General features: G+C 41.1%; 1 protein-coding gene across 3 annotated transcripts in view; it reads right to left on the minus strand.

Annotated features, from left to right (window-relative positions):
• Positions 1-1,355: 1,355 nt before the first annotated feature.
• Positions 1,356-15,900, minus strand: part of FGGY (FGGY carbohydrate kinase domain containing) — a 327,353-nt gene continuing 312,808 nt past the window's right edge. For all 3 annotated transcript variants that reach the window (XM_054981972.1, XM_054981970.1, XM_054981971.1), the window contains 2 exons: positions 6,199-6,260; positions 1,356-1,561 (listed from right to left, as the gene is read on the minus strand). In XM_054981972.1, the coding sequence (XP_054837947.1) occupies positions 1,480-1,561; positions 6,199-6,260 (144 nt within the window). In that variant the 3' untranslated portion in view covers positions 1,356-1,479. The remainder of the gene's footprint in view (positions 1,562-6,198; positions 6,261-15,900) is intronic.

The following is a 15,900-nucleotide window of genomic DNA, read 5'->3' on the forward strand; positions in this document are numbered from 1 at the left end:
AAGAAATTTATTGTCAACTTGGTTAAAATACAAAAAATTTATAGAGCAAGAGAAACCAATGTGGATTGTTCCAGCAGAAGTAATTAACCCGAATTTGGAATATAAAGGAGATGAATGGCTTACTTATAAAGAATGATTAAAAACCGAAAACGAGTTGAAACTTAAATTGAATGAAGAATTACCATTTAAATACGGTTGGCTGCAATATCAACAAATTAAAGACTTATTTGAATCAGATCAAAGGAAGGCAGGCTTTAGAAATAAAAACTCAGAATTAGAAGAACTTTTATTGGGAGATAATAATAAAATAATTTCTAAAATGTATAAATTATTGTTAAAATGGTATACTGAAGATGAGACGATTAAGGTTCAAATGGTAAAATGGGCAATAAATTGTAATAATGAGATTATGATGGATGTATGGGAACAGTTGTGGAAAAATACTTTAAAAATTTCAACATGTACCAGTATTAAAGAGAATGGCTATAAAATGATATATAGATGGTACTTAACACTGAAAGAGTTAGCCATTGCTAATAAGCAGCTATCCAACAAGTGTTGGAAATGTAAAGAGCACGAAGGCTCTCTATTTCATATGTGGTGGACTTGTGATAAGGCTAGAGACTTTTGGTCTAAAATATGTACTGAAATGTCTTTAATACTCCAAAATGTAGTTAAGAATCCAGAAATGTTATTGTTATCCTTGCATTTAGAGGATATTAATAGAAGGGATAGAGTAATACTGTACTATATGATAACGGCAGCAAGAACTTTGTATGCACAATATTGGAAGAAAGAAGAAATACCGAAAACTGAAGAGTGGAAACTGAGAGAGCAAGATCCGAAGGAATTTTTTGAGGACGGGGAAATTGAAAAATACTTAGAAAAAAGATGGGATGTTAAAAGGACAATTATGGTCTTTTGAGTGTTATTAAGTAAGATAAGACATAATGTAAATCTTTACCATTAAGTTTAAAATGACAACTAAGAGAGAGTATTTGTAACAAGAAACGGGGGGTTGTAGTGCTGTTGGAAGTCAATAGAGGAAAGGGGGAGGGAAGGGGGTGGGGAGCATACACTATATCTATAGGGGATAATTAGTAAGTAAGATGTAATAACATTATGTATGTTATATTAACCATCCAATAAAAATTTAAAAAAAAGAAAGTATAGGAAATGCTCTTCTGACACAAGAGAACACTTACTATGATTTCAAGCCCAGCAAGGGATTAAAATGAGGGATTATGAATTCCTAGAAAGGCTTTTCCCTCTTCAGTGTCATTAAAAATAGGTGAGTTTCCTCCCCTGCCTCTGTGGGTCTAGTTCACTGATTGACAGCAGCCCGGAGAACTCAGTAGAGTATAAGCACTTAGGATTCTTTATTAGCAATAAAAATAAACTGTGGGTTATCATTGACTTTGAAAGATAAAACCATTGTGATATTTTGCAAACAGGATGAGTAATTCTCTTTCATGCTCTCTATGTACTCTGCATGATGGTTTTATACTCTTGCTGATGTTTCACAAGTTTCAGAAACACCTGGTATTTCTTGTCATAAAATCTGTGAAAAAAGCATAAAATTCAACCACTGGAAACTATTTTAACATACCTACAATATACACATTATAAATATCCACTGAGACCTCTACTGATTTACCCAACACTCTCTAAGGAACAAGCTTCTGGTGTGTAAATACATGCATGTCCACTGACCATGCCTGAAGTCATTATATGAGACGCATATACATATTTAGCTCAATATTAATTTTAATACTTTACAAATATGATGTCTTCTGAGATACAGCTGCATGTTGCAGTAAGCAATATAGGCTTTATTTAAACGTGATGCTGGTAAAGCAAAAGCACTCTGTTTTTGCAAAACATCTTGTTTAACCACCTCTGCAAATGTACCTGCTTTGCGCGGGTAGCAAAGTTCCAAAGCAGAACACTTTTGCTTCGAGCAGCTTCACATTTAGATATAAATACTCATAAATAATCTACAAATTCATACAAAATTCAATCAACAATCCCAAATATACAATCTATGACACTCAATAATACACACATGAACAGTTCATAAGCAATACCACACTTCATACAAATTTTGTATGAATTTGTAGATTATTTATGAGTATTTATATAAGCACATAGGCACTTTGTAAATTAGCACATATAAATTCATATTTGAATTATCCTTTTTGCTTCTTACTGGGGTCTGTGGTACCACTACTCTGGTTGTGGGTTGTCCACTCCTTGGATTAGTGGTTTGTTACCAGGGGCGCCTCTTTGTTGGTCATTCACATGAAGATCAGGCTATAATGTTCGAGTGTTTTGAAACCACACGAATAGGGAGGCTGCCATATTCTTCAATGCACATTTTGATTTTTATAAAAGGCATGATTTACTTGTATTACAGCTTTACACTTGGAAGAATCAATGAGATGACACAGTGTGCTACTGTAAGCCACTGACAGTAATTTATCCCTCTGCATTCAGAGGCTAAAGCTCTGGTCCTCTCCCTAATTACCTATGAATAAAACCTGCTGAACTCAGAAGACATTACCATGCATAATTCGTGCCATCTCAATCTTAAACATGTTTGCAAGGAAGCAAGTCTAGTGGCAATGATTTCTAAGTGTGTTTAAAGAACTATCACAACTACCCTACTGGAATTTTTAAGAACCCAGCCTTATATCTTGATTCTATGTAAACATCAGGACGGGCAAGCCATCAGTCATCAGTCAATTAGTAAAATACAACAGGATGGGCAGTTTAAGAGTTCAGTTCATGTTTGAGAAGTTGCTCAAACTCAGGTGTAAGTCAAAGGCAGCAGCTTTACGGAGCCAGGTACAACACTACCCCCTCCCCCAACATAGCACCTGCTTTTTCTTGCCAGCCTTGCACTATCTGCAGTGGAACCCCAGCAAAGAGCATCATTCACTTTTGGTGAACTAAAACAAAATAAAGGCTACTGCCAGAATCCTTGATTATTCAGGGTCATAGATCCAGAGGAGTTAGCCGTGTTAGTCTGTAGTAGCAAAATAGAAAAGAGTCCAGTAGCACCTTTAAGACTAACCAACTTTACTGCAGCATAAGCTTTCAAGAATCACAGTTCTCTTCATCAGATGCATGGAGGGTAAGAAGAAACTGGTCAGATATATAGGTGGAGGGGGGAGGGGGGAGTAGATGCAATCAGTGGCTTCTGACCAGTTCAACAGAAACCTTTCAAAAACAGAATCCAAGGGTAAGCTGCTGAACTGGAATTCATATGTAAATTTGACTCAGTCAGGCTTGGACTGAATAGAGACTATGAATGGTTATCTCATCAGAAGTAACTGATTTCATTATCAGAAGCAAACTGATCCCATTATCAGAAGCCACTAATTGCATCTACTCCCTCCCTCTCCTCTCCACCTATATATCTGACCAGTTTCTTCCATGCATCTGAGGAAGAGAACTGTGATTCTCGAAAGCTTATGCTACAGTAAAGTTGGTTAGTCTTAAAGGTGCTACTGGACTCTTTTCTTGATTATTCAGGTTACCCTGAAGTTCTTTGGAATCCAATTTACTTAATGTAAATTCCTGTAGAATTACAGGCCTCAGTCTGTATATATTAAGGTACATAGTAATATTTTTCAACATTAGAAGCACGTCTGGGTGACATGTTATTGAGGGATAAATGGTTGTGATTGATTCAACTAGTCTTGCTGCTGTACTTTCTCATAGCAAATGAAACTGGCTTCTCATTGTTGCCCAGGTTGAAATGAAGGTAAGCACACCATTTACCTGCCAGGTTACCCTGGCTGAAAAGACAGCTAAAGTAGCAGCTACGTTGCATGCACTGTAAATCCCAGCTGGCTGAATAAATATTTCATTATGAAGTTCTCTGACTCATCTTAAATCTTTACTCCAATTCTACCTCTTCTGGCTTTTAAGTTCTTCAGTTATATGTAGATTGAGGTCTTCATTGCAAATATAAAATAGGAACTTCAAAAAAAATATCCAGGGAAATCTATGAATAAATCTGTAGATCTTTAATAAGCCTCCAGGTGGTGCTCTAACACTTCTTGAATAAGTTTGTCTACTGCTTTAAATTGCAGTGCAACTTGTTCACTTTGAAACACACAATAAGAAGTAGAGCTTTTAACAGCGCATGGCTGAGAGCAATCAAGTGACAATACATGTATGTGAAACACATAGCAGAAATCAATTGCTTAGATGCAGTATTCAAAACAAAGCTACATTAACAAAGAATGTAAGTAGTTTGTCAGCTTGGATATATATGTTTTTATAAGCTTTGATACTGCTTTGCAAATGAGCATTTTACTAGCTTACTCAAAATGCACCCAAGATATTACCTCTGGCCATGAAACACCTCTGCAAATGTATTACAGAATGTTTTTACCACTGACTTATTCCTCTCCTGGCTACAACACCTTTGTGATTTGTTAACCATATTCCTTATCTCAACTTCCTTTCAGTCTCCTTTTCTGCTCAGGAACATATCATCCCACACCCAGCTGCCTGTTTATCTTCTCTGCAACCCCTTTGTGACCTCATTGGGTCTTCAACTCCTGTCTTTTATGGGCTCCATCTCTTTCAGGAACCAAATGGTTAGCTATACCATGAAAATGTTGGTCTTCCTTTCCTTTCAGGATTTTGACAATACAAAAGGGATTCTGTGGGTTTTCAGTGATATGAGCTGTTTAAATGATCAGTTGTCAGGGTTACTAACTTTAAGGTGAGGCCTGGAGTTCTCCTGGAGTTACAACTGATCTCCAGACTACAGAGATCAGTTTCCCTAGAGGAAATTATAGCTTTAAAGGACAGAATCTATACCACAGAGTTAAGGAGAAACAGAAGTCCTAAGGCCTTTTAAAAACATGCTTTTAAGCAATACCCAGTATCTGTTTTGTCACAACTTTGCTACTCCTCCTTCTTTCATGTGTGCCATACTGGACAGTTCATTCCATAGATACACAGAGAGGAGGAAATCAATCCAAAGAATATAGCTGAAAACCCACAGATTTCTTTGTTTATACAGTAAAAGCTTTGTTATCCATTGTTCATGTACAGGACACCAAAACTCCTCTGCCTCACCCCCTATCCAAAGGAATCTGCAGTGACCAAATTCCACCTTCTTTGGGTTATCATGGAAACAGCTCCCACATCTGGCACAACCTTTTCCTCTTTCCCCAAAGTGACAGAACTGTCCGATGTCTCAGGTAGAAAAGTTGGCCAGCTGCCAAGGAGTCCTGCAGGAGAATTGGCTCGATAGCTTGATGCAGGGTGAGGGGGAAGGAGGCACCAGAGGATGATGTGAACTGGCAGCACGGGCTGCCCAGCAAACACCCTAGGTATCAAACTGGGTGAAGCACAGGTGGGAGTAGGGAGCATGCATGCTGAAGGCATATGATGGCTGATGGAGAAAAGCCTGCTGTATGGGTGATGCTTGTTAACTCAGCAATCTGGATAAACAAGTGCCAGCCTTGGGTGACAAAGCTTTTACTGTAATTTTGAGAAAATCTTGACTGGGTGCTCAAAGCAAAACCCATTAGTGGAGTCTTGACTAGTGTACCAAACTTGAAAGGCTAGAACTTAACATCTATCCCCCCACATCTCTCTGGGAATCCTGACCATTCTCTTCATTGCAGGGTGGGGAAACTGAGAAGAATTTGCCAGAAAGAATGGCTGAGTGGAACTGATTAACCTTTCCCCACTAGCTACTTTTATTTTAAAAGTTTCTTAGTAACTGATTCCCCATAAACACAGTAAACATGCACTTGGAACTTTGGCGGTTGGGGTGGGGGGTAACTGTGAGGGGAAAGTGGTGGGAAGGAGAAGGGTTAACAATCCCTCCCATCTGTCCTGTACTCCTCCCATTATTTTGCAGTGGAGAAACACATGTGGGGATTGCCAGATGTTTGCCACCTAACATTTTATTTTCACCTAAGATACATGTTAGTTGCTCTCCAGTATACCTTTCTGCACTCTACCCAGTTGACTGGTGTTTGCATGATTGCTGTACTTGAAGATTGTACAACTAGCCTATTATTGATGTACTGATAAGCACTGTACATTCCCTTATCTGATACATAGTGGAAAAGCAGGAGTAGACCTTAAGTCAACCAGAGTCAAGAATAGACAGTTTTTTAAAATTTTGCAACTCTCGCAGACTGAAAGAAGAAACTTAATTACCTTTTATCCTTGTGGTTTGGCAGCACAATTTTCCCAACTCTCCCCATTTTCTCCATAGCATCCTGTTTAAAGACCAACAGAAGCCAGAGTGGCCTGTTTCAGTTTAACATTCTTCATAAAGAACAAGATGTTTCAGAAATCAAACAGAACATCTCTGCTGAATTTCTGTTCAGATTTCACACACCAGAGTGCTTGAAAAATGGTCTAGTCTATTATAAAGCAGCATTAAGAGGCCTTTGCCAGACTGCTCAATAAGCCAGACACCCTTGCAAGGAAAAGCACCCTTGAAAAGCATGAAGAAATCTGATAATTCAAAATGAATCAAAAAACATATACAATGCTGGACAGCTGATTAATATGTTAAATAATTTCTTTAATAAATGCATGTGTTTATCAATAAAGCTGCAGAAATATTTGACCATTTAGAAATATCTGAATCCAATCTAGCTAAAGTTAGGGGCTGATCCCATTATCCAAATATCCTCACAAATATCCCACAAGGAGCGTGTGTGTGAACCTGATTCATTTTGGGACTGTGACGCATTTGGAGAAGGGGCTTCAGCAATCCCTCATGAGCCATTTCCCTTACCTAAAACATGTGCAGAGAAGTACTATTTGTTAAAGTTATATGCAGCCATCATCATATATATGTTTCCCAACAAAGCATATAGCAGCTCCCCAGGACCATTTCGTGTTGGAAAAACAGCACATGGGAGAAGGTTGAAGCTACTTCTCCACATGTGCCACGATCCTGACCCAAATCAGGCCTGGGAAAGCACGGAACTCCCAGCACATATTGATCCAAAGTCCTTGTGGCCACCAAGGCCCTTAATTCTAAGGAATAAAATGCATATGATGTCAGCACTGGAGCTCCTGAGCATTGTTCTTTCTAAAGAGCAGGTGCATAGGGCCAGGACATGGATCAAGATCATGGCATGGTTCCCAATGCCATTTTTCTTACACTGAATTGGCTTATGGGGCTGCTAGTTACTTTGCCCTGGTGGGATAAGGCAAACAATAGTATCTATCAGCACTTGCATGTCATGACTAGAGATGGGCACGATAAAAAAAAAATTGCCGATCCAGCTGATCATGGATCGGCGCCGGTGACGATCCCAACTAAACGATCCACACCGATCATCTCCCATTCCCGATCCGTGTATCGTGGAGGCCAAAGTGGGGCACGCTGCTATTCCCAGCTATGTAGGAAGGTGGGTGTTGGCGGCGGCCCCCGGGGCCGGCGGGCACAGGAAGACGGCGACGAGCCGCCTCCCCTCAGGGGGCAGGGGGTCTGGCCGCTCGCCAGCGGCACCCCCCATGTGCCCGCCCGCCAGGCCAAAAAGGAGCGTGCTGGCGAGAAAAGAATGGTGGGTGATGCCGGCGGCATCTGTGTTTGTGTTTGGCCGTCTGTGTTTGGCCGTCAGAGCTGCCTATCAGGGTTTGCAGGGATGAGATTGGAGTGCCCATGGCTACAGAACACCCCCTTCCCCTTCCCTTCCCTGGGTGTCTTCTCCCAACTGGTGAGTGCTTTGCTGCTCCGTGGTTGGAAGGAAGCCCTGCTGATCAAGGAAAGCTGGGCTTCCATTCGGGTTTCCAGGGCGACAGAAGGAGGGGAAACACAGCTCAGGCATTCCCCTGGCTCCATTGCCCCGGGAATAGATTACTGGCGCCTGAGTGTCTGGCTTCCCGATCTGAGCACGATCCAGCCCCGATCCAGCCTCCTCCCAATCGCTGGATCGTTGGCCATGGCCGATCATGATCCGCTGAGTCACGATCGCGCGATCGCCATTATCGTGGGGTTTTTTGGATCGTAATGCAGATCGTGCCCATCTCTAGTCATGACACATTTCTGCTCACCAGAATGAAAATAACTTGTTAGCTGTGCTTGTGTGCTATTTCACTCTTCCACCTCTCTCTTTTCCTCACACTGTGGTATAATGACTGAAAGCTTCTTGGTTTGGTAAGCCTTCAACTGAACACCAATTTTCCATAATGTCTGAAGTGCAGGAGACTTGGCAAACTGAAGATTAATTACTCCCTACAATCATGGTTTAGAAGCTTGGTTTGTGGGAGGAGGCAAACTCCCAGTCGGCACAGGCATTTGGATGCCAGGGCAAATTGGAGTGTGATTGAAGGTGTTCCAAACTAGGAAGCTTTCCATTATGCTCCATGCACAAGAGGAAGAGAATCTGCAATGATAGCAAAAAAGCTGTACTTGGACTAGCCACAAAAAGACCTAAAGTTTTGTCCTAACCTTTGAATGTGGTCTCTGTATCTTTTTCTGTGGTGGTTTTAAGGTTAAAAGCAGCTGGGTGGGTGGGTTTTGGAAATAATCTCCAGTGTTGTGAATGACTGGGGAACAGAGCTAAATCTATCTCAACTGTCCTTTGGGACTGTTATTTGTCCCACAAAGCACTTTATGGCTACCTCTAATTTGTCCTCTGTGGCAAATATAACAAGTTCAGTTGGAGAGATTTAAACTGAGGGAGAAATACAAGGGGAAAAGGGTTCCCCTCTTAAGTACTGCAACACTAATTCAAATTCTCTCTCTCTATGGCTGCTTTTAGCTTTTAAACAAAAATCACACCTGTGCCCAATCATAGATTTTCTAAGACATGTCAAGCTTGACCCTTACTCTAAATGACTGACAGTGACATCCTGAACAGAAGTACCCCTTTCTAAGTATATTGAAACTAATGGGCTTAGAAAAGTGTAATTTGGTTTAAGATTGCACCATGTATCCTTTATTCATTTTAATTAGTTCTAAAACATGTCTAATAACATAAAGGAATGACTAATCTTATATTCCCTACTGTTATGAGATTCATCCAGAGTAGCACAATGTGCAGACATGTTCCCAAACATAGAACTGGACAAATTCAAAAAATCATCATCATCCAGTGTCACAAAATTCAATGTGACATCCATTGTGGTGTGTGGTAGTTAGTATCTTGAGTTAGAACCTGGGAGACCCCAGCTCAAATTCCTACTCGACCATGAACCTCACTGGTGGCATTCTCTTGCTCTCTCTCTCCCTGCCTATCTTGTTGTGAGAGCATAATAGTGGAAGGGAGAACCATGTATACCACCTCAAGTTCCTTGGTGGAAGAGCAGGATAAAATAGTGATATGAAAAATAGAAAATCCCAGGCTCTGCAATCAGGAATTCCAAATATTGCAACTAAAACATGTCCTGCAAACTAAAAAAGTTAGCCACAGAATTACACAGACTTAAGTCCATTGCTTCCACTATGCTTAAGTGTATGAACTCTGTGATGGATTGTGGCTACAGTGTCTAAAATGGCTGCAATTATTGTATTATCTTTCCATAGAATGTTGAAGTTTATTGGCAGGATGGTAGTGTATGTGTGAAAAACAAGGGCCACTCAAGTATTGGCAGGGAGCTATGAGAGAGAGAGAGAAGTGCAGGGTGAGGATGAAGGGAACCTATTCAAAAGCAGCTGCTGGCAGCCAGCCCAGCAGATTGTCTCTCAGCTTTCAAAGGGCTGGGTCAGAGGAAGCCACAAGATCCTAGCGCTCAACAGCTATTAATCATGCACCCAGATTCTTAATGTCCTGTGGCTAGAGGGATTTTCTGAAAAATGTCTGTGACTGCAAATTCTAAAAGATTTTCTTTTTGGCAGATCTGATATCCACAGATGCCTGATATTTTAATGGCTTGTCCTGATGCTCAGTTCAAAGTGTGCCCTTATTGGCTATGATATAGTCCAGATTCAAATATAGTACTGTGAAATCCCAGTCAGTATGCAATGGAAGGCAGCTGGCAGCCTTGCTGCACAGTAGGATAATTGTGCCCCCCTCCTTGTTTTTAAAGCAAATGCTGTGTGCTCTGTTGCACAAGAGTGGACCTCATAGCCAGCAAAGAGGATACCTATCTGCCTGTGAAATTAACTGGTTTCAAGGCAGTCTGGAGATTGCATGCCTGGTATGAAAATTGTCATGAGGTTTCTATGAGGTTGTCTTGATAGTATTTAGTTTCAGAAACGAATGGGCTAACTCCTTCAGACTCAGTCAGAAGTGGGGTCAGAAACTGGAATAAATGTGGCAGAATATTTGGAGGAAAGCCCTCCCCCCATTCTACAATCATTTGCAATTGCCTCCTATTTGTGAACCCCCAATCCTCCCTCCATGAGACTTGTGACTGAAGCTCCTCCAGTGGGGGCAGGAGGGAGGTATCTCCCCCCTCATCTCCCACTGGTGCTTGGAATGAAGGCAGCTGTGGCAGCATCCCAGGTAGTGGGGAGATTGATAAATGTAGCTTTCTTAGGGCAACTGATGGCCTTAGGATGGGCTTCAAATGCCCTTGGAAAACTACATATCCAAGGGTTCCTGCTGCTTAGAATGCTGCTGAAACAGGTGCTGGGTGGGAAGAGACAAACCGATAGATGTCCCTCTGCCATCAGCACTACAGCAGCAGCAATCAGGCAATTTAGGTGGCAGGAGGGAGAGACTGGGAATGAGAAGTGTTTTTTGAGCTTGGATTTAAATCCAAGCCAAAGAAGAACTCATGGCAATGCACAGACAGCCAGTTTGGTGTAGTGGTTAAGAGCGCGGGACTCTAATCTGGAGAGCTGGGTTTGATTCCCCACTCCTCCACTTGAAGCCAGCTGGGTGAGCTTGGGCTAGTCTCAGTTCTCTGGAGCTCTCTCAGCCCCACCCACCTCACAGGGTGTTTTGTTGTGGGGATAATAATGGCATACTTTGTAAACCGCTCTGAGCGGGCATTAAGTTGTCCTGAAGGGACATAAATCGAATGTTATTATTATTATATTATATTATATTACTGCTTAGCTTTTGGCCTCTGGACTACAATGTCTCACAAGATTCCATCTCGACCCTTAAGTTTTTTAACATCTACATGAAGCCATTGGGAGAGGTCATCCAAAGATTTGGACTGAGTTGCCACCAATATGCAGGTGACACTCAGCTCTATCTTGTACTTCTAGCAGATCCCAAGGATGTTGTGGTAATTGTGAAATGGTGCCTAGAGGCAATTTTGGGAGGGCTAACAAGTTAAAATGTAATCCTGAAAAAATGGAGGTGCTATGGGTGGGAAGAAGTATTGACCCAGGTATTAAGATGTTTTCTCTTTTGGATGGGGTTGTACTCCCCTAAAGAAGGAGGTCTGTAGCTTGGGTGCGTTGCTGGACCTTGGGCTCCTGTTGGAAAAGTAGGTGGCAGTGGAGGCCAGGAGCACCTTTCACTAGCTTTAGCTGCTGAGCCAGCTGCAACCTTTCCAGGGCAAAAAAGATCTTGCCACTCTGATGCGTACCCTGGTAATATTTAGATTAGCCTACTACAATTTGTTGTATGTGGGGCTGCTCTTGAAATGTGTTCAGAAGCTACAACTGGCACAGAATCTGTGGCTAGAATGCTTACTAGAGTGGTTTCTTAAGACCGTATCACTCTAGTCTTGAGGGAAGATATCTAGTGCTCATGCAGCAAATGTGAAATAACTGTGCATTTGCTGCATTGTAAGTTGGTTACATGGAAAGGCCTTAAATGTCCTGGAAAGGAAGGAACCCAGCCTGAGAAGAGTACAGCTCACTACTCCATCAAGCATTCTAGTCTGCCCTGTCAGGCAGGGTCACAGGTATTGTACAGACAGAGAACATTCTCTACTTGACAGAAGCACTCGTTATGCTCTTGGCTAGGATCCAGGCTTTCAGATAGATATATTCACACACATTTTATTTAAAAGTATTTATTCACTCAGCCTTAGAGGTTTTTTTTATCTGGCCTTCTGGAATGACAAAAACACCCACCCACGCAAGCCATAAAAAGATTAAATTGCCTTCTTTCAGGGAAAATGAGGGGAAGACACCACTATTCTCAGCACCCTGTCATGATGCACTGTTCTGCTGGTTATTTATTGATGCCCATCTTTGCAAGTTGGCTGATACAGCCTAGAAAAATCTCACTTACTTCAGTGGATATACAACATAAAGAAATTTACTGAAGGCACCTGTGGGTATGTGACAATTCTACTGTTTTCCTGTTTAGGATATGGCTGGAAAAACTAACCCATCTTTTATCCCATCTGCACTGGACTAATAGGCTCAACCCCAGTATTGTTGAAAGTTCTAGCCTTAAACCACTGGATTTATATATTCTTTTCCATATTCAATCTGAGCTCTGAGAGCAGAGTCAATCAAAGGCCTGGGGGGTGGGGTGGGGACAAACAGGAGGACCATTTGGGCTGGGCCTCAAGCTTGAGACACTTGTTAACCTTTTGGCATTTTATACATTTCACAGCTTGCTTTTATATACTGTTTGTTGTCATTTTCTATTTTTATTATGGCTTGGGGCCTCAAAAGCTGGAAGAGGTCCAGGCCTCTGTGGACCTCTTATTCCCTTTGGAGGAGAGGTCTCGACCTATACTTATTTCAAAGATTTATATGCCACTTCTCTACCAATTAGGTATTCACATCCAAGGTACATAGTCAGAATTGATCTTGCCACACAGTTAGAATCAGAGTTGGAAGGGGACTTACAGGCCATCTAGTCCAACCCCCTGCCCAATGCATCTGTCTTTTGTCCTTGCACCCTACTAAATGAAAGTGCTTCTCTCCACCTCCCAACTTACTTACTGGTGACAGTTCCAGGATTCTAGATCTTATATAACCACCAAGGAAATGCTATCAGAAGACATACCAAGTCTTAGAGGTATATCAGTGTCCCAATGCCACAACCTTAAAATGTGTATTCTCTGTGGTGGTCCCCACTTTATGGAATGACTTACCTGAAGAGGTCAGGAAAGTTCTCACTCTCCTGGCTTTCTGCAAACTATGCAAAACTGAATTATTCAAAAAAAGATTTTTTAAACTCAGATAGGAGGGCTGTACTGTAAGTAAGTCGTCTCAAAGAGATGCATAAGCACAGGGATAGGGACTATAGACTTTACTACTATGTCCTATCTGATGCTGTCCTGTCTGTTGCTCTAAGTATGACTCTACTGGATAGTTTCTTTGTTGTTTAATATGTCAGTCTTCAACTCTGTATTTCTTGTTAGTTTAAATCTTTGCAAATTGCATTGATATATCCTAGTACATTGTTCAGTGAAATGCCTTTGCACTGTAGTGACTTACATTGTGTAATCCACCTTGAGTCTCACTGAGACAAGCGGATTATAAATAATGTAAATAAAATTAAGAACATAAATATAATAAATAACAGAATGTCAAGGTATACCACTGTAATATGGTAGCAAGTCAGTCAAAGGAGTCATGCTTGATGACTCCTCACAGTTTCTCTGTTCAGGTAAGGCCCATCTTAAAAATGAGTTCCCGTTAGGGCATCACTGACCCTACAATTTACCAGATCAGTCGTTTATCTACTTTGAGTTCATCATGTTTGATTTTGATCTAAATATAATATAATGGCTAAAATGCTCTGCAAGGAGAAGGGTTCACATTCAAACTGCTAAATTGCCAGATGTGGGAACACACACAAGCCTATTTTGCGCTTATTTTGTCTGATGCAGTCTTTACTGAATTTATGAAAGTACAATGAATTCACTTCAAAGGCAAAACAAAACAAAGTATTTTCTAAAATTAATTTTAATCATTTCTTTTCCAGTAAACGAGGGGCTAAAAATAAAGTAACAAATGTTCATATTTGATGATAAAATGCAAGGGAAGGGTTTTCTGCAGACAAAAATAGAGCCACTGTACACCATAAATAAAAGAGTGTATTCATGGTTTCTACCCTTTTGTTATAATGTTAAAGCTCAGACAGACACAAACTAGTAAACAATCTAGTTGGAACTGAGAGAATACCAGAACTGGAGCAGTCACTTCCCTTTTATCAGGTTATACTGCTGTTTTATTATGTTTGTTACCCTGCTGTTACTAGTGTTCGTTTTGTATAATTTTAGTGTTTCTACACATTCTATTCCTCATGCATTTGTAGCATTAGTCTCATAAGGTGCTTGCAGGCTTTATGTTGCAATACAAGAAATAAATTCCTAAATAAAGAGATATATTAATTGATAGGGAAAAAACTATATCTAGAGGACATGCTTTTTTAAATAAAAAATTATGAGATGGAAAACAAACTACTTTGCTAATATAGGTGAACAGCAGCAATGATGTCTTATTAGGACTAGTTTATAGTGGCCAAAGTTGCATGATATGCCCAACAATGGGATTGACATATAATGTTATATGACATACAACGTATGTCATATATCAGGAGCCCATAACATCTTTTGAACCTATGGACTTCTTTGCAATTCTGACACATGGTGGTGGTAGAAGTAACCACAAAATGGTTACCACAGGAGGTGGAGCCAACTACAAAATGTGACAACATTGGACCAGCCATGGGAGAGCTCCCGTGCACCATGCGGCTGATTTGGCCCATCTGGGGCCCAAATCACCCCTAATGAAGCATAGAAACACTCCCATGGCTGGTGCAACACTGTCACTTTTAGAAGTGACGGAGCCATTTCTGTTGGGAGCGAGTGCACACACAGCACATGTTCCAGAGGTGCCTGCCAGTGGCAGGCAACCTCTGGGAGCTTGCCACCTCCTGCTGACCACAGGTGGGTAGGTAAGCAAGGAGTTTGCCGGCCACCAGCAGGCACCTGGGAACATTAGTACCATGTTGTGAACCCATGTTACATATAATCATTGCTCATGGATTGCGTCTAAGTCTTCTGAGTTTCTGACGAAGAAAACACCAAAGGAGGGTTTAGTGTCTTAAAGAGCTAGTTTCAACCTAGTCATTTAATAGAAACTTCCAGGTCTCCCCTGAAATTGGGTCAAAAGTTAGGTGTGTTTGCATGCTTGGAGTTATTGGGAATTTAAGGCTCAAGTTTTCAAAAGCTAATTAACAATGCAATCCTAAAAACACTTTCCTGTGAGTAAGCTCTACTAAATAGATTTGAATAGAATTCTGAGTAGACCTATTTAAGGTGCCTACTGAACTCAGGGCTGCCAGGTCACCTGCTCCCCAGTTTCTGCCTCCCTTCGCACTCACCTGGCTGGTGGTAGAGGGAAAAAGGTGAGCAAAGGCAGGCTGAAGCAAACTACATGCAGGCTCTGCTGGCCCAATGACATTAAGTCCAGTTTTAAAAGGGAAGCTATGGACCTGCAGTGAAAACATTGTGTTTGGGGCCTGCTGAGAGGCCATAGCTTCTGGTTTAAACTGGAAGTGACATCATTTGGTCTGCAGAGTCTGTGTGCATCATGCTCTGGCCTGCCTTTGCTCACTGAGAGAAGAGGATTGGCACCTCTGCCCCCCTGTTTTTCTGGTAGAGAGGCCAGGTGACCCTAACTGAACTCTCCAATGAAATTATTTGCCAAGGAAGCCCCTGATATATTTCAGATTTTAACCCTCTGAAACTTTTGTTGTTATTGGGAAGGGGAAAGTGTCAGTCAGCAACACTTTCATATCTGCTGTGAAAATTCAAAATGCTATTGCTCACTAAAAAAAAAAAAGTTAAGTGGGCAACAGCACCCCATTTTGGAATCTGATACCTGAAGGAACTCCTTCATCTCATGAGTCTTAAATAGGTGACCTTTTGTCCTTTCCTCTGAAGAAATTTTACTAAATTTTCTGAAACTATGCTAGCACTGTCTGATTTTAATCTAATTAAGTTCCTCACTGTACTGCTCCTCATTTGTTTCTGAATAAAACTCAAAGTGCTAATATTCATCTTTAAACTCTAAATGCCCTT

Source organism: Eublepharis macularius, chromosome 5 (assembly GCF_028583425.1).
Source record: "Eublepharis macularius isolate TG4126 chromosome 5, MPM_Emac_v1.0, whole genome shotgun sequence".
Taxonomy (NCBI): Eukaryota; Metazoa; Chordata; class Lepidosauria; order Squamata; family Eublepharidae; genus Eublepharis; species Eublepharis macularius.